Source organism: Pholcus phalangioides, unplaced genomic scaffold (genome assembly GCF_987345545.1).
Source record: "Pholcus phalangioides strain wild (caught in Gottingen) unplaced genomic scaffold, Ppha-v1.0 ptg000039l_1, whole genome shotgun sequence".
In the NCBI taxonomy this organism is placed as follows: domain Eukaryota; kingdom Metazoa; phylum Arthropoda; class Arachnida; order Araneae; family Pholcidae; genus Pholcus; species Pholcus phalangioides.
In genome coordinates this window covers 20,266,589-20,292,948 of record NW_028301625.1, presented here as the reverse complement: position 1 = coordinate 20,292,948, position 26,360 = coordinate 20,266,589, and the positions used below count along the sequence as shown (strand labels likewise).

General features: G+C 38.1%; 1 protein-coding gene across 2 annotated transcripts in view; it reads left to right on the top strand.

Annotated features, from left to right (window-relative positions):
- Positions 1-26,360, top strand: part of LOC149065669 (salivary peroxidase/catechol oxidase-like) — a 151,837-nt gene that overhangs the window by 101,919 nt on the left and 23,558 nt on the right. For both annotated transcript variants that reach the window (XM_089253858.1, XM_089253859.1), the window contains exons 6-7: positions 6,961-7,131; positions 24,853-25,020. In XM_089253858.1, coding sequence (XP_089109984.1) covers positions 6,961-7,131; positions 24,853-25,020 — 339 coding nt within the window. The remainder of the gene's footprint in view (positions 1-6,960; positions 7,132-24,852; positions 25,021-26,360) is intronic.

The window sequence follows — 26,360 nt, the reverse complement described above, 5'->3', positions numbered from 1 at the left end:
GCCCTAAATAGCACACGCAAGGCCATACTTACTCACCCTATGATCTACCTCCCAAATGTGGCCCTCGGAGTCATCCGATGTGGCCCGCAACCTGAAACTTAAGTTTTTAAAAATGAGGCAACACATAGCAAGATTCCTTAAGTGACCTTGGCACTGTTCTAGATAACTTAAGTGGTTCGAGACATATTCTTACCTCACTTAAGTGACCCACGGCACATTTCCAGATCGTTTTAATGATCTGTGGCACATTCGCAGATTACTCAAGTGCCCCCGGCACATTTACAAATCACTTAAGCGACCTACGACATGTTCCTTGATCCGCTCAAGTGACCCGCAACACATTCCTAGACCATTTAATCGTCCCGCAATACATTTCCAGACCACTTAAATGATCCGCGGCACATTTACAGATCACTAATGTGGCCTGCGACACGTTTTCAAACCAATGAAGTGGAACGCACTCTTCAAAAGGTTGAGCACACTTGCGGTAGGTTCACCATACTTGGAAAAATACAGGAATTACATAGATAGTACTACTACATACGGACATTGCTAATTTACGTCAGAAAATTTGCCAATTGTGGTTAAAATTGCTGATTGTCAGTAAATAGAAATTGTAGGATATTTATTGCAAATCGCAGTGAGCCAAAATGTGTTTTGAGAGAAAACGAAGAACATGATAAATATATGAGTTTTTTCCACAGCACTGGCTACATAGCTGGCGTATTCACACATGGTCCTCACATGGGTGAGACTGATAAAGCTACAGTCCTGGGAGGGCCCCAAGACGATTATTATCATTTTTTGTTTTTATGAAAAATTTAAAAAATATAAAAAAAAACCGCTATAAATTTACTATAGAGTGAGGCCCGTGGAAAGTCTGGACTGGGCCCATCAAAGATCCCAGCCTAGAGAGGCCCTGCAGCAGGATGTGGGGGCGATGAGCGTATTTTAATTTATATGTAATGAAAATTATCTTCATCCAGATTGCTGTTAAGATTACAAATTCAAGTAAATGGTTGAAAATTCGTGGAATAAAAAAAAGAACGTTTTCGTCAAAAAAATCAAGACAGCCAAAATTACGGAAAAATGTGGGAAAGTACCATAAAACACGGGTGTGCTATGGCCACTCTAAGTGCGCCAAAATTCAGTTTAACAGACCTAGCATATACGTAGTATTGTCGCTTACTTTCCAACCGTACACCGTCCTGGTCTTAGCTACAGGGGTACTTTACTACCATTTCACTTCCAAAAAGGTGGCTGTGTCAGAATTGATTATTGTGGACACTAACTGTGAATTTATGTAATTTTCGTGCATGTGTTTTGGTGCTGTCATCTACCCTTTGAAGACGGAACTGGCAATGAATGAAAATTCCGATGTGTCGAAATAAATGGTATAAACTCTGTTGGTCGCTGTGGCAAGATTTTTTCAAAAGGGAGAATGGCTCAGCATTTGCTCTTCGGAGTTTGAGAACCACAGAAAATTAACTTCAGCCGACCACCACTGTGCCGCCAGCGGAGTTCAAAACCAGATCTTTGCGATGCGTACTGTCACTGGAGCATAAATCATGTCTTCGATTAGCCCCACAACTGTAGGATCCCATCTAATATAATTCCGTTTCTGTGAGGTCGTTTGATTGCTACGACGCCCTGCTATTTCTGTGAAAAGGGCAGTGCCGCCTTAAGGCATGGGCTCACCCAGGCACGACCAAAAGTCCCCAAGAAAAAAGGAGCCCCAAAAAAATGAGATACACAGGCGAATACCGTTATAGCGAAAATCTCGTTTTAACGAACACTTTTCTTATCCCCAGATATGTTTACATAGGAACAATGCAAAAACCTGGAATTCCTTTACAACGAAATTTCGTTATAACGAAGTGATTTCTCCGGTGTCTAGGAGTTCGTTATAATGGGATTCGACTGTAGTTGAAATTTTTGAGGAGCATGCATGTATATGCCTGGTAGAGTCTCAGAAAAATCATTTGGCCCGGGGCTCACGGTGCTCTTAAGACGGCCCTAGGTCAGGGTTACATTCTCGTGGCTGTATAGCGGTGGCCAGTGGAATTTTATTGAAGTGCAACTTCTATAGTGACGTAACAGTGAAAGGGACATAAGAGTAAAAGTTGGTGAGTTCATCACGAAAAAAGAAAAACCTCTCTTTTCCCTCTCGAAACCGGGCCCGTAGAATAACTGATTGTGTGATGAAGTCCCGAGAAGCAGATGGGGTGGTGGTGGGTAGAGCGTCAGACATTCGGGACAGTGTAAGAAAATAAAGTTGGGTGGGGGAGTGGTAGCGGATATGGATCGGACCACGGAGCAATGAATATCCTAAAGCGAAAGCGCGTAGCAAGCTCCTCTCTCTCGTGACTTATTCGCGCTATTAATATATTTAATAAAAACGCAAATTGGCAACCGGTTCCAGTGCAGTCAATGGGGGGGGGGTCATTAAAGTATTACGTCAGCATCGATGGAGAGGAGGGGTTTCGGATTTGCTGACTACTGATGACAAGGGGGAAGCGGGGGGTTTGAAGTATTTTCTTCCGGTATTTTATTTATTTTTATTAAATATTTTTTTCGCATCAAAAAATAAATTTTTGATCGTCTGGGGGGTGGGGGGCATAGGGAAGACTCGTGCGCTGCCCCCCCCCCCCAGTGTACGTCTCTGATCCCAATGTGCATTAGAAGGTAGGGGACATGGCTACTACTAAACCAGACATGCACTTCGTCCATATTCCTCTGCGGAACCTCTAACGAATTATTACATGTTGGAATGTGCGTGTACGTGTAATGAAACCTGGCGTGAAGTTTGTTTCTGTGTAATGCTTGTTATGTGTAGTGCTGCCATCTGCCACCAGTTTTTCTAACTATGAGTGAGGTGTAATGTTTGAAGGATTTATCGTTGTAGGCCTGTTGCTCTCTGTGGCGAGACTTTTTAATGGGGAGATCGGCTCGCATTTGCACCTCGAAGTTGGGAACCACAGTACACCAACTTCAGCCGACCACCACTGTGGTGACGGTGGGGTTAGGGGGGCAGTGCTGGCCAAAGGAGGAAGGCTCAGAGATTTACTGTCTTTTTCTAACAAGTGGGGGAAACGGGGATCAAAAATGGCTAAAAATCTACTGGCTTAATACTTGAATGGCCCCATAGAGCATAGGACTCGCAATTCAGAGGTTACAGGTTTTATTCCGGCTCGTCACATCTGTGACGGGGAATCGAACCCCCCTTGCATACCGGGCAAGTGCGCTATAAGGCGTGGTGCGTTACAATATCTTTTTCTTTTTAATTTTTTCGTTTTCTTTTTTCTTACTCTTCTCACTCCTATGCTAGACCCCTGTGTTAGACTTCAGTCCCGATAAAAAGCAACTCCCCCACCCCCTCTGATTTAGGGTCAACCACGATTATCGCTAGAAATGTTTAGTGAACAAATCTGCAACACGTGCGATTTACTATGTTATTATTACGGTAATTAAATTTGAAATGTCTAAATTCAATTTTAAATAATTGAAATTAACTAAGAAATTGAATTTTCTGGATGTTATGCCGAAACTGATATTTGGAAAGAAAAGTGATTTGTCTCCTCCGGGAATCGAACCCCCCCCCCCCTTGCATACCGGGCAAGTGCGCTATAAGGCGTGGCGCGTTATCCATAACCCAGTTCATCCAATACATCTAGTACTGCGTCCTCGTGGGGGCAGTGATGAATTTTCTTCCTTGTAATCTTCATCTCCCCAATAACCAGTCTTTCAATGAATCTTGTGAAACTGCAATTTACGACAAATTTCTTAATTTTAGCTAATATTGCTGAAGGTCGTGGTAATAAAGGACTACTGCAAATCGCAATGAGGAGTTTTGCTTTTTATTGAGGAAAGGACCATCGAGGTTATGCTGCGTCGAACAATAATCAAGCGGTATAATAACTTATGGTATAATTTGTGTTACCCATGTTGCACAAGAAGGCTTACTACATTACAATATCCGAGGATATGATGTCACTCTCCGTTATCCATACAAAGGTTTTTAACAGCTGGCTGATGCAAAGATAGATATATTTTGGAAAGAGAGGAAATTCAACTGCCCCTGCGAGAATCGAACCCACGTCCTTTCACTTTCCGGGCGAACGCCCTAAACTACAGAGGCAACGAATATCTCAATCTTTCCTTGCAGCTCGCGTGCACTGAAAGGGACAGTACATGGACGGTCGGACCTAACTCGGGCCAAAGCTCACAACTGCTGACAATGCCACCAGATGGCGACTTATCTGGTGGCATTGACTTTTGAATTTGGAGTCACCCTGTATAATAGTGGGGATATACATTATGTGTGGGGGAAAAAATCACTACAGGAATATAGAAAAAATGTTAGGGGGAAAAAATTGGTGATGAGAGAGAGGGGGGGGGGGGGAAAGAAAAGACAGGGAACTGGATTGAATCTATTCAACTGGCGTTTGGACGAAATATTTCGTCCATCATCGTAGAAGGGTTAACATAAGAGTGAGGAAAATCTGACAATTTTTGTACTTGAAAATTTTCGGACAGAAAATTAAATTCACAAATTATGCAGAAATAAATAATTCATTATTTAGGGTAAGAATTGTAAAAGAAATATAAAAGTATGCCAACATTTTGTTTCCGTTCTGATCTCATTCTCCGCATAAAACATTAATCAAAAGAATATTAAATACTCTTTTTATATATGTATGCTATAATGTACACCCTTTCCTGATTCTTTTATCTATTAATTTTTTGTTCTCTTGGTTTGGAAACGGCTCTTGCTGCTCAAATAATAAATAATTCTAGGGCAACCTGTTCTTTCTCACGGCTCCAAGTCTAGAGAATAAGGGAATAATTCATTCTGGGCAGCCATTCATTTTCTTTCAAGGTTGCTTATTTAAAAAAATGAGTTCAGTCTCAACGATTTTAATATTAATACCCCACCTTATTCATGGAAAAATAATAGTTGGTACACAATATCCAGTAAGGAACGAGCCCTTTCTTTTCGTACAAAAATACACAGTTGAGTCAAATTAGTGTGACCACCAGTTTCTATCTCGTAAAAACCGCGCGTTTCCCAGTTCGGGCAGAAGTACGATGGTGTTGAAGAAATAAATTAAGAATGTTACGTTTATCTAGATCGTATATGTTGAACCCATGGCTCGCGGGTCAAATGTGGCTCTGGAAGTCATCTGATGTGGCTCGCGACAGATAACCTAACTACTCAAGTGGCACACGAAAGATTATCAAATTACTTGAGTGGCCCGTGGCACATTTTTAGATTACTTCAGCGGCTCGAGGCACAACGTCAGATCGTTTAAGCTACCAACGGTGCATATCCAGGTCGTTTAAGCGACCCCAAGCACATTTCCAAATCTTTAGCTACCTGCGACACATCTCCAGTTCCCTTAAGTGGCATATTTGCAGATGACTTAAGTGGCTGGCGGTACGCTTCGAGATCATTGAGTGGCTCGCAGCACAATTATAGATCACTAAAGCGACCCACGATACATTCACAGTTCGTTTAAGTTGCTCTTGGCACATTTTCAGATCAGTTAAATTGCTTGTGACGTATTTCCAGATGACTCAAGTGGCCTGTGACATATTTTCAGATCACCTGAGTGGCCCGCGACACGTTTCCAATCCAATGAAGTGGCCCCGCACTCTCCATAAAGTTGAACACTCTTGATATAGATCCAAATGGATTGCGGTGTTTCCAATAGCTGATGGAAAGTGCGTGGCGGAGGATCTATAGAAAGAACGTGATGATGGAGTTGGTGCAAATGCATTTGATTGAGTTCAAGTCTGGGGAACAGGGGGACCATAGAAGTACATGGTAGTCTTGATCTTGCTTTTCCCACAATTTTTAGACGACGTAGGGCCACATGGTGTGTCGTATCACGTTCTTGAGGATTCCACGGACACCAGGAAAGGTAATGAACATTGCTTAATCTGCAGGCATGAATTTATGATCATCACGGTTGAAAGTAGCTTCAATAATTATCAGTGGAACCTAGCCACTATAACAATTCCCGGACAATAATACTGATATCACCAATGTGTATTTTCCCAGCAATGGTTACAGAGGCTAGTTCTCTGACCTTCGTCCCCGGATACGACAGCAACAATGCATTTCATGTCGCATAGGATATGGCACATTCAAGGAGACAACCCTTTCAGAAGAGGTCCAACTTTGATACGACCTTGAGATATAAAACCGTTTGTACCGAGGCAACTTCACTACCAGGAGTGTACCGACAATCCATCTGGTCTTGATTACTATGCATTTCGAGGTTCGTCTTAAATGAAACTTTTAGCTCACTGGTTCATTTGGGCAGTAGATTGCGCAATTGTAGCGTGTTGGTCAGTCCTCACTTATCTTCTCAGCTGACTTTCACTTCTCGCATCAATGGTCATTAATTCTCTGCTGCCTTCACTTCAGTTAATCACGGTGGTGCCATCTGCCTAGCTACGGTACATTTAAATGGCATTCCGCAAACCGTTCAATTTCAGACATACTGTTATGCTTGACTAGAAGCCAGACAATCGTCCATAGGCGGAGATAGATTTCAGAGTTTGGAGTCTGGGGGTAACGATGATGATGTCAATTCATATATATCGATATACATTAGATCAGTCGGCTCCACATTTGACGCTGCCCACCCCTGTCCCTCTCCCCCATATCTCGTCCCTCCTTTAAAAAATCTGATTTCGTTTCTAACTATGGCAGTCCCGACTAATACATTTTCATTGCTCATTAAAAATGGCCAAATGCTTAAATCTCATCAAGCCAGCTCGCGACCCTTTTCTTATCACATCAGCCACACGCATTAGATGTCAAAAATGGGAGGTTGTCACGCTAACGTGACTCGATTATGTATGATTGGATACATGAAAATCGTGAATTAGCGAGCAATTATAGCAGTGATATACATGATATATAATATAATAACCTTTGTTTTATTTCAGCTATTTCTGAACCGAAGCGAGCTAAAGATGGTGGTGATTTGCCTAGTGCTCGGATCGTAAGTTTCATGATGCATCACGATGTCAGTGAACATCATTCGCATATAAATATCCTTCTGGTATTTTGGGGGCAAATGATTGATCATGATATGACTCTTGCGGCACAAACTCTTGGTAAGTCGTTTTCTTTATCTTACATACAATTTAAAAATGTAATTGAAATTAAAAATATATTAATGTTAATCAAGTTCCCACTGTACGTTAAATTTTACACTATGTGATGAAAAGTATTTGGAACCACGTGAAAAGTTAGGAATCCTGCAACTGCCGTCACGTAAGGTTACGAACATGGTGGCGGCTGGTTTCCGATTCTGCAAGTCAGCGCCGTTACGGATTTGTTAAAAAAAAAACCTGGAACTTTTTTTAACCTATCAGCAACGGCTCTGACTTGCAGAATCGAAAATCATCGGGCACTATGTTCGTACCCTGATATTGCAGCTAGAGCGCCTTGAAATACTAGGCTGACTCATCCGCCTTCTTTAGGCGAAAGTGTGACGTCAGTATCACCACTTCTATAGCCAATCACTGTTCGCAATCCTGTTTGTTTTTATTTCAATCATTTCTAAGGCATCGCTTTGAGCGGCAAGGTTGTTCTTTACTCAAAGATGAACGACGAGTCTGCTCTTTTTTATAGGCACCTAACCAGGGCCGATGAAAATATCACTTACAGTATATATATAGTGTGAAGCGCCCGATTGTCGCTGTGGTAAAATGCTCATCTACCACCATTTAGGCTGCCGTCAGGTCCACGGGTTCCATACCGGGGAAAGACGTAGACAACAAGTTCTTTACCCTACCTAACATGAGGCGGCCACAGATAGATGTCGCCTTCATTTCCAACCAACTCAATCGGTAGTAAATTGCTGTATGGCTGTATAGCCGGAGTTAGTGTGCAGTAAAGTGGTAGTGTAAAGCAAAAGACGAGTTCGAACCCCACCGACGGTACAATGGTGGTCTGTTGAAGTTGATTTTCTGTGGTTCTGAACTTCGAGGAGCGAATGCGAGCAGATCACCCTGTTGAAAAGTCTTGCAACAGACGTATAACTGCACAAATATTCAGCCATTGCACTTCACTCATAGTTCGAAAAATGGATGGCAGCACAAAAAACATCACGCACTAGATGCGAACTCAGACTGGTAGGTATACATGCACACTTCGGCACAATTCATTCGGTAGTAAATTGCCCATGGCGATAGACCGGAGAATGTTAGAAAGAAAGTAGTGTGTATATAGTGCTCGACAACAATAGATTTAAGCTCAATGGCAACGTGTGGTATGGGGCAACAAATATACTTTTTGGCAGTACAATGAACGCGCGTTTGGCCTAATGACGGAGAGAACGCTTCTTGAAGGAGAAACGCTTCTTCTTATTAAAAGACTATATTTTGCTTCAAGTGAAGTTTGTTATTGGAAACGTAATGGGGTGTTGAACGGTTTCTCGTATCTGCCCCCCTCCCATTGTCATATTCACATATCAGTCAGGGCTGCAAGGGGCACTGCCCCTGGGTCCGAGCCGAATGGGGGTCCCACAAAAGTTTACATTTGTTGTTTTTTTTTTGCATAATAATAACTAGGGCTCAGATTTTTATGCCCTAAAGATGAAACGTCGTCGCTGATAGGTTAAAAACCAGAATTTACCGATCAGCAACGATGTGTCATCTTTAGGGGCATAAAAATCCGAGTCCTAATAATAAACATTTCAACAGGGGCCCCAAGGAAAAGTCTGCCCCGTGGCTCTAAGAAGTCACACTACGGCCCTAATATCAGCGACTCTGATTCCAGTGAAGAAAGCCGTTTGCCTTCATTGCTTAGTTGGTAGAGCACTCGTCCGGAAAGCGAGAGAATGGGGTTCGAGTCCCTGTGAGGGCAGAGATGAATTTCTGTACATAAAAGCCCAACACAGTTGGTGCCCCAAAAAAAAGTGAAAGAAACTATGACCACTTTAGCCTGGCCTACTCGTAATCCAAATCTTAACTCCATAAAGCAATTGTGGGATTTATTTTGAGCTCCTCGACCGCCGCGAATGAGAAACATCGTTTTAAATCAACTGCAACCCTGAAAACGTACCTGTTTGCACGCGCGCGCGCGAAAAGTAGTAAAAACTTCCACCAATAACTTGCCAAAAAATATAATAATATCTTTCCTGATATATATAATGGTGGTTGTAATTTCAATAAGAGGTGGGCAAACTCCATATGCCAAAATTACACTATAAAAGTTTGATAGAAGGTCTTTTACAAACTATAAAACTTATACAAGATCTTTTACAAAAACAACCAATAATCCTATTGGTTATATTCGCTTGAATCCACCCGCTTATTGGTGTTTTTTTTTTTTTTCAAGTTTTGTAAAAGATCTTTCATGAAATTTTTATAGTGTAATAATGGCCTTATACAAATTTTGCAATGAAGTGCCCGAATGCTTTTGATCATATAGTGTAAAGAGAGATTAAATGTAGTATACGCCGTCGTTGGTCGTCAAATGAAGTTTTAAACTTTTTCGTGGTATATTTTTTGCTAAAGCCCGTACCACACTTGCGTCAAGGCTGGTCCAATACCTTCCATGGGCAAGCAGTGTGGCCGCTCCACTATTGGCAATGATCGTGAAATGTTGGTGGCTGGAAGGTATTGGAACGCTGATCGAGTACCTTCCAGCTTCTAGTCTAAGTCGAAGGCGCCGCCTTCTTTCCAGCAATGCCCCCCCCCCCTGTATCTCTGCCCATGTAACAGGGTCGTCTTAAGGGCGTCGTGGGCCCCGGGCCAAGTGATTTTTCTGAGGACTTACCTCGCAAATTCTCGAAAGACTTCCATTTTCTCAACCACTTCCCATTTTTTTGGGGTCCCTCTTCTCTTGAGGCCCCCGGGCTATGCCCGGGTAGGTCCATGCGTTAAGACGGCACTGCCTATGTACGTATATGCTGTAGATATTACTTAAAATAATTAATCAAAAGTATGTCACGAAGCGTTTCGATATTGTCACTCATCGCATTCTTTTTTTACATCCTAATGATTAAAATACAGCTCTAAGGGTTCAAACCACAACCTGTTACATCAATTTGCTGATTTTTTATAGTTTTTTTTTTAATATTTAAAGTGTTTCCAAATTTATGGGACACCCTCTATTATGTTATGCATTGGATGCAGCAAAATTTATCTCCTTAAAAATGATGAACGACAATGTGTCATAAAGATGTTTTATTTAGTGCGATCTTAATCAGATCACGAATAAATTTTGTTAGGTCAGGATTACACTATAAAAATAAGATAAAAAATATTTTACAAAACTTGAAAAAAACAGCAACCAATGGGCGTAGAATGTAACCAACAGACTTATTGGTTGCATTTTTCAAGTCTTGTAAAAGAACTTTTACCAAACTTTTATAGTGTTATCCCAGTTTTACACTGGAATGGAAATTATCCTACGTGATATAACAGTGTAAGACGAATAGTTTCGGATTCGCTTAGATAAAAAAAAAACCCTCAAAAAGTAGAAAAAAAAATGCGTAGATCCAAAAAAAATTTGTTTTTTGCAACATTTTGGTGGGGTTGAACTTTTAGCTCAGAAAAATGGGTATTAGAATTCAAAAATGCGGTCTAATGGTCTAGAGGCCGCTTTTGTCGGTCTGGAGACACGCCCTTACATAGTGTAGGTGTGGCAGCAAACAGCGAGAAGAATGATGAGTGAATGAGTACGAGTATGTGTGTATATAATACTTTCTCTCTCCTTTGGAATAACTTTCTAGCAAACATAACCTGCTGAGCATTGAACGTCTCAGAAGAAGAAGAAAAAAAAATGAAATAAATGCCACAATATCTCATTATCAATGATCGAAGAAACCTTTTGATCCCGGCTATGATAATGCCCGCAATCAAACAAAACAAAAAAAAAAAAAAAAAAATAGAAACTTTTTCTTTTTTTTTAAACGGAACTTAACTCGTGTAAAGCATTTATAACCTAGAGATAGTATTTCGAAATGGTTTGTAGACTAGATCCATTAGCGAACAGTAGTCCATATATTTGCTTATTGTACTATAATTTCCCATCCATTTATGCCCAAAAAGTAATAAAACAAGAGTTTATAACTCTTTTCCTTCTAATCGGTTTCGACGATCATATAGATTCAGATCTTTCAATTCATCTCAATTTGTTGCGCAAAAAAAAAAAAAAAAATATATCTCTTTTTCCTCTTGTTTTTTTCCCCAAGTCACTTATCGCGGATGTGTATTTCGATCATAGAATAATGATAAGGAGATATTTTCCTAATATAATCAATCCATTTGTGCAAAAACAACTTCTTCCGTCAGGGATTAGTTAGACCTATTTAAATATTAGTTCATGTGCATTCTACACACGCATAAATTAGCTGCATTGCTTGAAATCTCCACGAATTTGTGAATAGCGATTGTTGTTGCATGAAAATTTGATGGAAATTTGGTAGCAATATGCAAATGGGGAACTACACAAAAATATTTGATGCTGTCATTGGGCATAGGCGTTAGCAAGATTTTCTCAAGGAGGGGGGGGGGGGGTTTCAATTTTTTTTCTTCTAGGGGTACCCCCCTTGCGTACGGAAATGGTCATGGGTGTCGAAATTAAATAAATACAAATAGAAATACAAAATTAGAAACCACAACAGGCAAATTGCCCAACAAGGTAGCTGGGAAAAAGAGAAATAATATTTAAAAAAAATACACATGTTACCGCCAAACCGCCAAAGCAAAAACTTGGTCGATTCGCGAAGGGGCCAGAGATCTCCGGCCAATGTCCGATAAAAAAAGACGTGATTCGGGATCATCGCCAAGTTTGAGTATTTTTTCGTGATAATTATGTCCACGTTAGCTGTGGCAACGCATCATGTCGCAATCACGAAGCGATAATCGTTTTTATTTTGTTCAAAATTTGACAGAACATATATGTCTATGTTATAAAAATATAAATAGTTTCACTCTAACATTTCTCTTTTTTTTTTCTTTTCGTCACATGGAGCAAATCCAATACAGCTACTATATATATAGCCATGTATCAAACGTTGGCGATGAAAAAAATGGATTTGGCACCCACCGGACCGTCTACATCAGATAAAAAATATTTATCAGATTAAATATTTTCCCCTCTGAAGACGTTACCCATTGTGTGTCGAAAAATGCATTAGGAGTTTTCGTATTTTTCGCCTTATTCGTTTTGGTGACTTCTTAATAAGTTTCGGAAAAGTCTGGAAATAACAGATAATACTGAAAGTCCCATAAAATACGGGTCATATGGTCACCCCGAATATATAGTTTTCTTCTTTTTACGATTCCTGTAACTCTAAAGCTTCACTTACCTTCAATCTCTTAAGAGAGAAAAAAACCGGTAGAAATATTTCATTTGTTGGGCGATGCATGTGTCAATCATACTCCCCCTCTTGACCACTAAAAGGTGGGGCTTCAGATTTACTTGACCTTTTAATAAGAGAAATCTCACGAAGTATCATACAACGTGACTCACGGGGGTATATTATAGGTGGGCCAAATCCGATTTCCAACTGTATCATTGGTCTTTCATAATTTTTGACAAGTCTATAAGTCATAATGATCTGTTACGGTCAAAAGATAGACCGTTCGTGTGTGTTTTTCGTCGTTTATTGAAAGAAAACTCGTTGCGTAACGTCTTCGAGATGATATACAAAAAGGAAAATAAATAAACAATTTTGGCTGTTGCGAAACGGTTATTATTATTTTCTTTTCCGATATCGTTATTTAAATCTCTTTTCTTGAATAAACGTTTAAAATATTTTCGTGCAAATGCTTCAATGTTTCATGGTCATAACAAAAAGAATTCTGCAGTCTCTCTCATTGAATATCTAGGTTTTTTTTGTTCATTCTCGAACATTAATTAACCTACATTTAGTTGGGTTTTTTTTATTATCTGGAAGCATTCATTTCTAGAAGGACATCAATTCATATGCTTCGACCTTTCTCATAACCTTCCACGAGAAGATTTAGTCCAAGTCCAACTCTTATGTACAGTCTAGTGATGTAGATTCAGGGCAGTGCTAGGCCGGTAAACACTCAATTTATCAAGAGCGCTTTCGATTTCATCACAATGCTCACTAATCAATGATAAAGTAATTATACTTGGGACTTATGATATAAAAATAATTTTTGAATCAAAGGGAACAAATTTATTGCGTAATCGCTGGTTGTGTAGTTATTATCTTTTCAATAAATCATACATGCTAACCTTGGAACCAAGCCTTTCCGTAATGGCAATGCTCATCGCCGAGAGGGGGGCAGGGACGTCTCCCCCGCCCCACCCGGAAAAAAAAAATTCGATTTTTTTTTTTTCCTAAATTTAAAAATTCTTCTTCTTCAACTTTTTAGAAAAAAAAATTATGAATCTGACATTCTTTATCGAACTAGCAAAAATACCTGGCACTTCCCGGGTTTTCTGCATATGCTGGGAGTATTAAAAAATTGATAAATCATTGTTTTTGAGAAGGTTTTTCCCACCTATTTACCTCTGGCTTCTGATTTTCCTTTTAAATTGTCCAAGTCAAAACAATCCTAAAAAGATTCTCTAATACGCATTCCCTTCTTGTCTCTGGAGGCTGGAACCTCCCGGGAATCGACTGGGGAAAATATATGAAATCACTGAGAAAAATCGAAACTATAATATTTGGAAAGAAAAGTGATTTGTGTCTCCTCCGGGAATATAAAACACGGGTTCCCTTGCACACCGGGCAAGTGCGCTAACCAAAATTCAATTTCTCAGCATATTTCGGGCCGAAAAAATACCATCTCTTAATATGAAATCACTGGCAACCACCGTATCAACAATAAAAAGAGTCTTGGTCATCTTCTATAAGTTTAATCTTGTCCAATCTATCTTAGTACCTACAAGAATTACAATTCACTCCAGCTCCACCCTTGATCTTATCGCCACTTCTAACCGAATTCAAATTCTTGATACCAACACCTTCGAAGGTTGTTCTGATCACCATATCCCATTCATTGATTTCTCTCTTCATAACTCTATCCCTTCCTACAAACGTCCCCTAATCGAAATTTTAACAAAGCCAAGCCAAAAAACACTTTTTTAGCAAAGAGCTTAGTAAGGATAACTATTAGCTTAATCTTTTCTGTAGAAAGATATGCAGGGTGTCCTGTAAGTGCTAATGCGGCCATTATCTCACCAACCGTCCGTCGTAGAGGTGCAGTTTCAATTAGAAAATTCTCAAAAGGCGTTCAAAAATTACCCTGTACCAGTTTTGAGAGTTAAAATACAGTGTGTCATAAAATAAAAAAATCTAAATTTTTTTACGGTCCCTCGTCTTCTAAGTTTTAATTAGAAATTTTTTGCTCTGTCTCTCCTGGGGTCAACAAAAAAAAATTCCATGTTTCTAAGCGCAATATTCGCTGAGATATTCAAATTCAAAAATAGGAAGAATCTGGAAAGGATATCATAAATGAGGGAAAGGGTCGTTGTCCGTTAGTTTTTCTTTCATAACTTTATCGTGATTTTTGAATTCAAATATCTTAGCGAATATTACACTAAGGAACATGGACGTTTTTCTGTTGGCCTCGGGAGATGAAGGGCAACAACTTTCTTAATGGAAGTTAAAGGAAAAGAGGACCGTATAAAAATTTAAATTTCCTATTTTGTGACACACAGTATTTTCACTATCAAAACTGGTACTGCGTGATTTTTGAACTTCTTTTGAGCATTTCTGAATTGAAATCATAACAATCATAACCCTACGACGCACGGTTGATGAGATAAAGGTACTTACAGGACACCCCGCAGGACGTCAAACTTCGCTAAGTTTGTTGCCAATTTGGCGATATTTACAGAGGAATGCGTGTTAATTTCCATTTTTACAAAAGATAATGACTATTCACAGGCAGAAAATGACCTAATAAATGATAAATAAGAATTATTTACGTAATTTTCGTAACAATATTTATATTTTTGGACTTCCTTTTCTCTAATAAATTTTTAAAACGTGCAGTAAAGTACATAACTAACATTTACATTATGTATAAAGTACTGATCCATATTTTGTGACCAAGAGGTCTTTCTTTCTTTCGAACCGAGCACAACTCAGGTCTTTTTGACCAAGAAGTCACATAATATGAAGAGGAGCGGTTTTCGGTATTAAAATGGTGTTTTTGATGTTTTGGTGGGAACAGGAAGTGACGTTTATAGAATGGCTCTGGCCTATCCTGCTTTTCTGTTATCCGCCCAGCTTTTCCACCAGCCACATTAGGCCGGATAGTCCGAATTTTGATGTACTTAGACAAGTTTTCAAAAGTGTTTATTAATTATTGGAAATTTGTCCAATAAATTGAAATTAAGCACAATTTACATCACAAGTGTTGTATTTTATCATCGTGCTGTGCTCATTGTTAGCTAGCGATCATCTTTTATTAGATGGAACGGTATTTTTTCACATATTTTGTGCCGGGTAATATACAATACTATGAGTATTACATTAGTTGGACTGAAGTATCGCTTCAAGATGAAAATATTAGTAAGATAAAAGAGGAAAGGGGTCTAGAAATAATGTGTGTCCTGTTCTCTGTGGTTCCGCCGTGACTGTTTTGGGGCAGAATAGTAAGACAGCATTTGTGACTCTTGTAAATAAACTATGACACCACCGCATCATCAACAACAAAAACAAACGATGAAATTTTCATTTTTCATTGTCATAGACTCGTTAAATCTTGTTTTAGATTATTTCGAATTAGTTTTCATTTTTAAGCTCTCTCTATCTCTCTATTCCATATTACCACAAGAAAATTATTCTTTCAAATGCTTATTTTCTTAGTTATAATATTTGTTTTTAAATACGAATCACTGTTAAAATGCAAAGAAAAAACCAAATTTTATAGAAATACAGGTTTTGGATTTCTACCTTGTTTCGAATTGGAATAAACGAAAAAATATAAAAGTGGTATTTCATATTTATCGAATGTACTATATTGATATTTCAGCTCAATGCTTCGAGGTAATGACGAAAAAAAATAAAACTGAGCAATTTCAATGCGAAAAATGTTTTTTAATTACTGGTAAAAGGCGCTGGGATGTATAAGCCACATCCAGGGAAAATATGGAAAAAAATATTTTGTACAAACGCCATTGTGTTTGTGTGTGGGAATTTTACACGCCACAGCTTCATACAAGACGTGATTTTCATTCAAGAACCAGAAAAATACACATAATACAGGATGATTCTAAATTCACAGGACAAAGTCTAAGAGGTGATATAAGACTCCTATACAAGCATTTTTGATCATAGAATGTGTGGTCGAATCGCAATAGCAAATGCGGTACAGGGTGTTTTTAGAGAGTGACTAACAGCACTTCACCAAAAGCAAACATCATATCATGTTCATTTTTCTGACAGATTTGCTGCAATAAGTGCAATTAACCATTCGAGGGGCAAGGTACTGCAATATGGTAGGCCTTCTCATGGTAGAATAAATTCTACCACAAGTCATTATACCGCTTGATCATTGTTTGGCGCAGCATAACCTTAATGGTCCTTGCACCAATAAAAAACAAACTTCAATCCAATCCAAAGGTGCATATGCACCCTCAAATGGTTGATAGCGCATATCGCAGCAAATTCGGCAGAAAAATATGATATTTGTTTTTGGTGAAGTTCTATTGAGCAGTTTCTGAAAACACCCTCTACCACCTTTGCTATTGCGATTCGACAGACATTCTATGATTAAAAATGTTTGTTTAGGTGTCTTATATCACCTTTTAAAATTTGTCCTACGAATTTAGAGGGAATCACCCTATATAAAACTAATTTTTCTTAGTTTAATATGTGATTATATGAAACTACAGATAATGTTAATAAAATTTACCTTTGAAATTTCCTTTTAGAATTTTATAATGTACCTGATCAGACATTATCATGGAGTGAAAAATTAATTTTTTAAACGTTATGAAAAAATAAATACATAAATATCATTCATAGAGGTCATTCTGAGTGCCAATAAAAGTTATTGGATAGTTATTGGTAGACCACGACTTTTAATTTTAGCCACAAGAATTCAAATTAAATTTCAAAACAATTCATGAGCCGTGAAAATTATTTATATTAATATATATATATTAATATTATCACAAAAAACTATTACAAAAAAAACGGAAGAAATTGGAGTTACGTTCCTCTGGCTGTATGTGTAGTACAGATTTTAATAAAGTGCGGCTCGGATACGGACAGTAACCCTATAGTATCCCACATTGAGCAAAATAATATTATTTCTTTCTTTGCGCGTACTTAACTTTGAATATCTCAAAACGGTAATGAATGCTTTCACGCTGATGATGGAACTGCTCGTGATGGGTCATGGTACGTTTACGAAACCGTACTAGCACCATAAATGCAGCACTACATCATCACCATATAAAGCTTTCTTTTATTATTTCATCATTAGGAAGGGTTCCTCCTCCTCCTCTATTACCCACCAAAAAGAAATGGTTCCACAACTCAGATATTTATAATACATATAATTCTGAGTTACGTCACAGCAGCTAATTTATTTTTCATTTTCTTTCTCTACACGGTTCTATATTAACTTTTGAATAATTAAAAAAAAAATACATTCACTAGTTGTGAAAAAGGAAAAAAAAACTTTCACCATATAACTAAATCATACCGTGATAGGCTTTCGTTCTTCGGTTGAAGCATCACTTTGTCAGCACGTAATTATTATCATTATTATTACAGTATTTTTCATGTCAAATGAATAAAGCGTTCCGTTTCATTGAAGATTACGAATGATATGCCATTCATATTCCTCTAAGATACGATGGAAAAAGAATCTCACCTCTTTTCTTGAACTAAATTCCATAGTAAAGAAAAAATTATTACGTTGACCAGTAGCATAGTTTATAGTCAAAACTGACCATACAGTATTCGTTTAGTGAATTACATCCATAAAAAAAAACTAAGAAATAGTTTTGATCGTTCTTTGATTTGACGTGGCTCATGGTACTGTTTTGAAAGACTGAATAACCCATTTTTACTGCCGGTTATTCAAAATTTTATCCCGGTCTCCAAAAAAACCATACATTTGGAGTTACTACAATTTGCGATAGGCTTGAATTGAACTATGAATAATTTGAATTGAACTATGAATAATTTGGTATTTTCAGCTCTGAATATGGAATATCGCTGTATACATTTGTTTCAAAATATTAGAACATTTCAGAAACTTGCGAGCGCAGTTCGTAAAATGCTCAAGTGAGAAAACCCCAATTTGCAATATGGCTACGATTTGAATTTTAATCTTCCGAAAGGCTCTTCTTTAGCATATCGGTGGTAAAAAATTGGCGTAAAGTTGACTACATGTGTCTTAAAATGTCAAATTACCTTTTTTTTTCTTTTTGTTTCAAAAAATTAGAACATCAAACTTAAAACGGATTATCACATGAATATTTTCATGCAAATGGGCATCAGCTTGTTTGAATAAGTGTTGTAAATCTCCTCTTGTTATGTATGTTAACCTAAAACAGTTCAGTCTTACCATTACGGGTACAAAAGAGAACAAAGGTCTCGACAGCTGGCTGATGCGAAGATAAATCCAGCAGAAAAAATTCAGAGAGAGTGATATATCATTCGGATAAGTCGCCATCTTGTGGCAGTGTCAGCAATGTGAGCTTTGGCCTGAGTTAGGTATGAGTATGGCTGGCCATGTAACGGCCCCGTTCAGCGCACACGAGCTCTCCGCGCACTAAGAGAGAAATCATTGTCTTTGTAGCTTAGTGGTCTAGGACGCTCACCCGGTAACCGAGAGGACGTGGATTAGATTTCCAGCAAGGGCAGTTGAATTTTCTTTCCTGGATTTATATTCGCATCAGCCAGCTGTCGAAACCTTCGTAGCGATAGCGGAGAGTGACATCATCTTCGGAGAAAGAGGACTCATTTCTGTAAACGCAAAATTATGTATGAATGTGCTTGAACTGCATGAAAAAACTTGCTGATGCCATAAAAATTCATTACATTGAAGGTATTCTTAGCTCTGATCATAGATATTATTCATATCGTTATTAAATGGATAATTATCCTTCACATATCTGGATTAAACCTCAACAATGTCTCCTATAGTCGTTGTTGTAATGTGATAATAGCTGTCTTGTATTTGGATTGGTTTATTTTTTTAAGTATCACATCACAATCTCTGGAAAGGATAAGCATCGGGTGCCATCATCAGATATCACGAAACTAACGAATTATCGATGAAGTTTGACAGACATTGCCGAATCCTTCGTGAAAACTTCATTTTCCATCTTGAAAAAGTCTCCGGCTGCTGAACCCAAAAAATAGAGACCAATGCATCAACAAAACTTCTGTGGACGTTGCGCTCTACTTCTTAGTTCCTAAAGTATGTAAGACTTGTATGGGGATGGAAATTTAATTTGAAATTACCATTAGGAACATGAAAATGTGTAATTTACAGCCTGCTGTATATCTCGGTTTCCCAATTTGAGCATTTCGTGAACTACACTCGTAAATTTCTGAGATGTCCTAATTTTTTTAAACAAATGTGGCCACAAACTGGTAGGCCGAATACAAATACAAATACAACGCCACAACAGGCAAAATGCCCAACGAGGTGGCTGAGAAAAAGATGCCCATAAAAATATGGATGTCATATTTCAAATAAAGTTGTTCGAGAAAGTTGTTTCATAAAAAACTCTAATTTGAACCATGTAATAAAGTTGAATTTATAATTTCTAAACTTGTTTGGTTTTTAAGTATAAAAATGGTTATAATGCGAAATACACACACACGGTGTCTACTGTATAACTATTCACTTAAATCCCGGCAGAGACACTCCATGATAGTGTTCCGATTCTTTCTTTAAATCGAGTTTGTTGTGTTGTCAGTACTAAAAAAATAAATAAATCTTCAATGACCATAGAGAGAGAGAACAATCAAAAGAAGGAAGTGATTCTTAACAAAAATCATATCTGATCAACAACAATTGGAGGTCCATGAGAAGTGTTTAACAATCGCGATGTAGAGATTTGCTCCCACTAACGTTCGGTAGGAAGCGATAGCTATCTACGTCTAAAGACTTTTCTTTCGGCATTTTATTCTTTGAACGAAACCGAACATGGTATTTACTGCGGCTATTGTAAGGTTTACTTTCAGATGACTATCAAGAAGTATGCGAAGTATGAAAAACGTAATTATTGTCTGTCACGTGAGTATCTCTGGAGGGGGAAAGAAATTAATTGAAAGTTATTTCTAGCGGCACAAAAGCTTTTATTTGGTCAATCACGTGCATCGTTGGAAAGAAAAACGAAATTCCTTTCGAGCCCAAGTTTATACAATACATGTCGACTATATTTCTTCCTAAGATTTTATTTCTCAACAAACAGGGTTATTGTTAGATTGTATGAAAGTATTTTGGGCAAAGTTTATTTCACTGATATAAAACAAAACAAAAATATGTGCTCATACACAGGGTGAGTGTACAAAGTTCTAAAACTTTAAAAACTAATAAAAGGTGGAGAAATTATCTTATGGAGATTTTTGAGCATATTTTCGGCAACTGTTTTTTACACAAAATAATTGTTACAGAAATTACCGATAGGTAGTGTTGTGATAGAAAAGCTAATTGATAAATAGAGTCCAGAAGTTTAGGCGCTAAAATGTTCAAAACAGTCAGGCAAAAAAGCACTAAAAAAAGGATTTATAATTAATGAAAGAAAGGAAAAGTAACTAAAAACCTAGAGATTTAAAGTCCGAAAACTTGCAAAAAATTGCCTGCCCTTACTCCGTCTACTGTTTCAATAATAGCTAGCTCATAATAATTGCATTTTTTTCAAAATTAAATTGAGTTCATGCCAAAAATAAAGTGTTTGTGGTTCCTCAAGATTAGGTCGATTCCAGGGCCAGCATTGCCAGACGCGGAGACCGTAGAGAAAATTATTGTGGGACTCCTTCGAGTTACGAATGTGTGATTCTTATTTATTTGTTTGATTATTTGGAAAATTCATTATCATTTTTATAGTTTAAATACAGCTACCATGTTTTATTGTTGTAAAAAAATTAATTTTATTTTTCATTCATATTATTACATATGCGAACATATACTTCAAGGGCAGGGCCTGGTGACACACGACTCTCTGGTCAATTCAATCGAATACTAAATACCTAAAATAAGTTGCTATGGTTTTTTCAGTGCATTTGTGGTGTGAAAAAAAACGTATCCCAATACAATATAGGTCCTAGGGCCAGAGCCCTCTCAATTCTTGCACGGCCTGGGTGAGCCAAAACTTCAACTGATGACTTCTTGGGACCGTGATCTATCAGCTATACATTCACAAAGCCGTCCCGAATGTCTCTAGGGACAGGACGTCGGGTAGCATATATGCATACACAAAGCAGTCCATTGCATGAGTAAGATATTGTCATAAAGAGAAACAAACTTGTAATTTTTCTCAGCTTCTCTTATACATATCTGCGTTCGTCTGAAACAAAAACATTCATCTGAAATGATGCCGCTCTCCGCTATCGGAGTGACATCATTCTCGGATAAGTCACCGTCTGGTGGCAGTGTTGGCAACTGTGAGCTTTGGCCTGAATTAGGTCCGACCGTCCATGTACAGTCCCGTTCAGTAACTCCAAGGAAAGATTCAGATATCCGTTGCCTTTGTAGTCTAGTGGTCTATGGCACTCTCCCCGCAAGAGAGAGGATGTGGGTTCGATTTCCCGCTAGAGGGCACACACACACACACACACAGTAGAATTTTCTCTCTTTCCTAAATATATCTTCGCATCAGCCAGCTGTTAGAACACCTTCGTATAAAAACATTCATGTCTAATGCCATCGAGCCAAAGCAAAGTTTCATGTAACATAAAATTCATGTCGACGTCAAAGTTCAAAATTTTAATATGAAAAATTCTCCTTTAAGGATGAGCTCCTTAACCCATGGGGACCGTTTGTTCTTCTAGATTAGTGAAACCAATGACAATAAGTATATCTTTAACAAACAGGGGCATATATATATAGTGTATTTTAGTTCGGTACTTTTTTTCACCGAAATATTAATTTTTTTCTCTTTTTTTCCTCCAAATTTAATTTCTTTTTTACGCAGGGGCCCTAAGCACCCCCCCCCCCTGCGTACAACTCTGATAACAAACTACAAGGGGATTGGGACGACTCTTCCAGGAAACCTCTGCGAATCAAGTTTGAGTCGTGACCCAATGCTGAAGAGTTCCTGACTATACGCGGATTTGTACGACCCATCACGGAAGCCCCTATGAATATAGTTTGGGTGGGAACCCCGTAGCTCAGGAACCCCTGGGTGTTAGTGGATTTGAACGACCCTTCTCTGTAGCCCTTGAGAAGCAAATATGGGTCGTGAACCATAGCTCGAAAATTCCTGTCTGTGAGTGTATTTGTACGATCACCTCTCACCTCTCGGAATCCCCTGCGAATCCAGTTTAAGTCGGTACTCGTAGCTCAAGAGCTCTTGGCTGTGAGTAGATTCGTAGGATCCATCTCGGAAGCCCCTGCGAATCAAGTTTGGGTAGGGACATCATAGCCCAAGTGCCCATGACTGTTGGTGAATTTGAATGACTCATCTCTTGGAAACTGCAAAAAAAAAACTGCAAAGAAACTACCCAAAAAATATATTTTTCTGACGGATTTGCTGTAATAAGTGCAATCAATCATTCGTTGGTGTAGGGTATTGAACTTATTACAGCAAATCCGTCAGAAAAATATATTTACTTTTGGTGAAGTGCTGTTATGCACTCTCTAAAAACCACCCTCTACTGCCTTTGCTATTTCGATTCGGCTACACATTTTATGACCAGAAACGCTCATTCTTATATCACCTCTTGAAGTCTGTCCTATGAATTTAGAATGACCCTGTAGATGTCATATAGATAAGAGTAGAAAACTCGATATTTTTCTACGAAAACATGATAAACACTTCTTTTATCCCTTAAGACTTCATTATTAAAGAATGAAATTTTCACACGTGGATTATAAACAACTGCGGACACTATACGATGATATTTTTTTCTCATAGTAGCGAAATTTGCATCTGTGGATTATACATTTGTACACTGCTAAATATTGATGTTTTGTTTTTGTGTGTAAAAATTCAGGTTATAGAGAGATTTGTATCTTTTTACCTAAGATGAAAATGCTCACGATGGTAAACATTCGATCACGAATTTTCTGCGTAGAATCGAATTTTGAAGAAGAAGAAAAATCTATACCGAAAGTATCCATCGTGTTGCACGAAACATCATATTAGCTCACGAATAAACCCCGAAAAATGTTTTTTTAAAATCTAACAGAAGAGAAAGCAATAATTAGTTTAATTTCCATTTTTGTCTGCTCATAGTGAAAATTTCGTGAGTTAGGAAAGGCAAATAATTATACAGCGAAACCTCGATATAACGATACTCTTCGGACCAAAAGAATATAGCGTTTTAGAAAGGTTATTGCCATATCGAGAAGAGCGTTAACTGTCCCCAAATTTATGCTGCGGTTGTAATGTCTTCTGAATTGGCGTTGTTAGTAATACCATAAAATGCATTTGTGAGTGTTTGTTCACTGCAAAAAATTATAATTCATTAGTTGATGAATAAAATTCATTTAGAGGTTTCACACTGTAAGGTTGTTTACAGCACAATATTTTTGTGTACTACACAAAAGTAAGCTTTACGTAAATTTCATTAACACTTTCGGAGGGTAGATAGTGCTTTTAACAGGTGCTAAAACACTCTAAAAAGAACAAAAACTTGTGAGGAATTCAAAAACATTTATTTGGTTTGATTTTGAGTGAAATATAAAAAAGATCGTTGTATCAGTTTCAAAATATCAACAAATATCGTTATAGAGGGATTTATCGTAGTAAAAGCTATATGTAATTCCAAAGATTTTTGAAAAAATATCGAGTATAACGAACGTTGTATCGAGTATCGTTGTAGTGGGGTTTCACTGTATTGGAAAAAAAACATGCACATTATGTGATATTTTTGAATGTTTCGGAATTTTCACAGGTTTTTGACTTGAAATTAAATTAACCCTTCATCGTGCCATTTTTTCTAGTAATAGTGTATTAAAGTATTTTTGGGATTTTCAGATTGATTTAAGAAACGAAACGCATTTAACATAATAGATAAAATTAATTTTAAAAAATAAATTGATTAATTAATTTTTTAACCTATTTAGCCAAATTAATGCTCTGTAGTTTCTGAAGTTACTAATAAATTGCAGCTCTAATGAGAGGTGGTAAAACAGCTTGCCATGGACATTTACAAATTGATGAATTTGGTGGGAAGTATACTTCCCACGGCCTTATATAAAGGGTTTAACGACAACACAAAAAAAAAAAATTAAGTTGAGTTTTTACAGACACCCATTTTGTGAAACAAGACTTTCTTCTTTAAAGAGAGCTCTAGATCTAAATTTTCAAGATTTCTCCTTTTGTTTCTATTAACTTAAAAACACAGTTCGATGGATAGAAAAATCCCATGAGAAAAACAAAGTAGGTACTTGAAAAAACAGGTCAACATATCACTTTAACAAAAAGGAAGGTGTCTGCCCTTAATTTCGTGTCTCGAATGAGAATAATTACACATGGTGACGCAAACTGTTAAATACATGATGTCAACTTATGACAGGGCGACAACGACAAAATTACACGCGACGCCTTTTTTTTCTGCGTGTAATCTTTTCTTTAAAAGAATCTTGATAGCACTCAGAATTATCCAGAGCCACCATTTTATCGAAATTTTTATAATATCTCTGATACAAATCTCCGTTTTCAAATTTTTTAATGTGTTTCTTGATTCTTTACAGATCATGAAAAGCAAGACATAGAATGTTGCAAATTCGCTCCGGAGCATCAACATCCAAATTGTATGAGCATTAGAGTTCCTAAAGACGATCCGTTTTATAAATATTTCAACCGACAATGCTTGGATTTTGCAAGAATCTATCCTGGTCCGAAACCTGGTTGCAAATTAGGTGAAAAACACATCAATATATTCTTCTCTATTTATAATTTTTATTAGATTTTAATGAACATGCAAATTGTCACGAAGGTTTCGACAGCTGGCTGATCATTGATCATTTTTGATCATTTTTGTCGCACCACGGTCATTTTCTGCACACGAGGGCTAATTAGACCGGGACCTACAATTTATTGCCGATTCCGAACGGCAGGCTTGTTTTTTATACTCGTCGAGAGGTTGGTGCGCTAACCCCTCGATGGGGGACTCCCTGCGGTAGCAATTTTTGCTGCGGTCATGTCGCCATTTTTGTTGTACCCCTGTGTCAGGAAAGTTTTCTGACAAGGACGAACCGGGTATCGAACTCGCGATACCTCTAAACATCCTTTGGTACTTTAGGCGAGTATCTTACCGACCTGGGCTACCGCGCCCTGACAGCGGGCTGATGCGAAGATAAATCCAGGAAAGAAAATTCGGCTGGCCTTGCGGGAAATCGAACCCGCATCCTCTCACTTGCCGAGGGAGCACCCTAGACCAGTGTTTTTCAACCGCCGGGCCCTGACATCATTCATACCGGGCCGTGAGTGTCTGGCCGTTTCTTTTTTTCCCATTCATTTTCCTTTATTCGTGTGTTTGCCGACCGGGCATTCCACTTAGGTTGATGTTTTATATGAAACCGGACAGCGCGCGCGGGCTGGCAAAGGTTGAGAACCGCTGCCCTAGACCACTTCTGAAAAACCAACGAGTCCTCTTTCCCTAGAGCTCGTGTAAGCTCAACGTGGCCGTACATGGACAGCCAGACTTAACTCAGGCCAAAGCTCACAATTTCTGATACTGCCACCAGATGGCGACTTATCCGAAGATGATGTCACTCTACGCTAGGGTTAGCAGATCGGAAAACTGAGGAATTCGTGCACCTTGACGTCATTTATCCAGTTTCATTATTGATGACGTCACTTACCCCAGTTTCGACAATAGATGGCGCTACTATTTCGATCAATAAAACCGGAACAACAATAATTTTTGCCAACTCTAAAACAGAACCACTAAAAAAACAGGAACAGAAAAAAATCTGGAAATTTTGACGGATATTGGCAAATGCATGCGTGGGAGAAAAAAACACTCATGTCAATGAAGTATGATATATATGTTTCAAACTAGAGAAAAAATATTTCCCACAGAAAGAGAAAAATATATCCGGAAACCCCTGAAAAAGAGCACAAAAGGGCGATTTTCCGAAATGCAAGGAGGACGGTTGGTAGCCCTACTCTCCACTATTAATACGAAGGTTTCGACTACTGGCGGAAGCGAAGATAAATCCAGGAAAGAAAATTCAACTGGCATTGTGGGGAATCA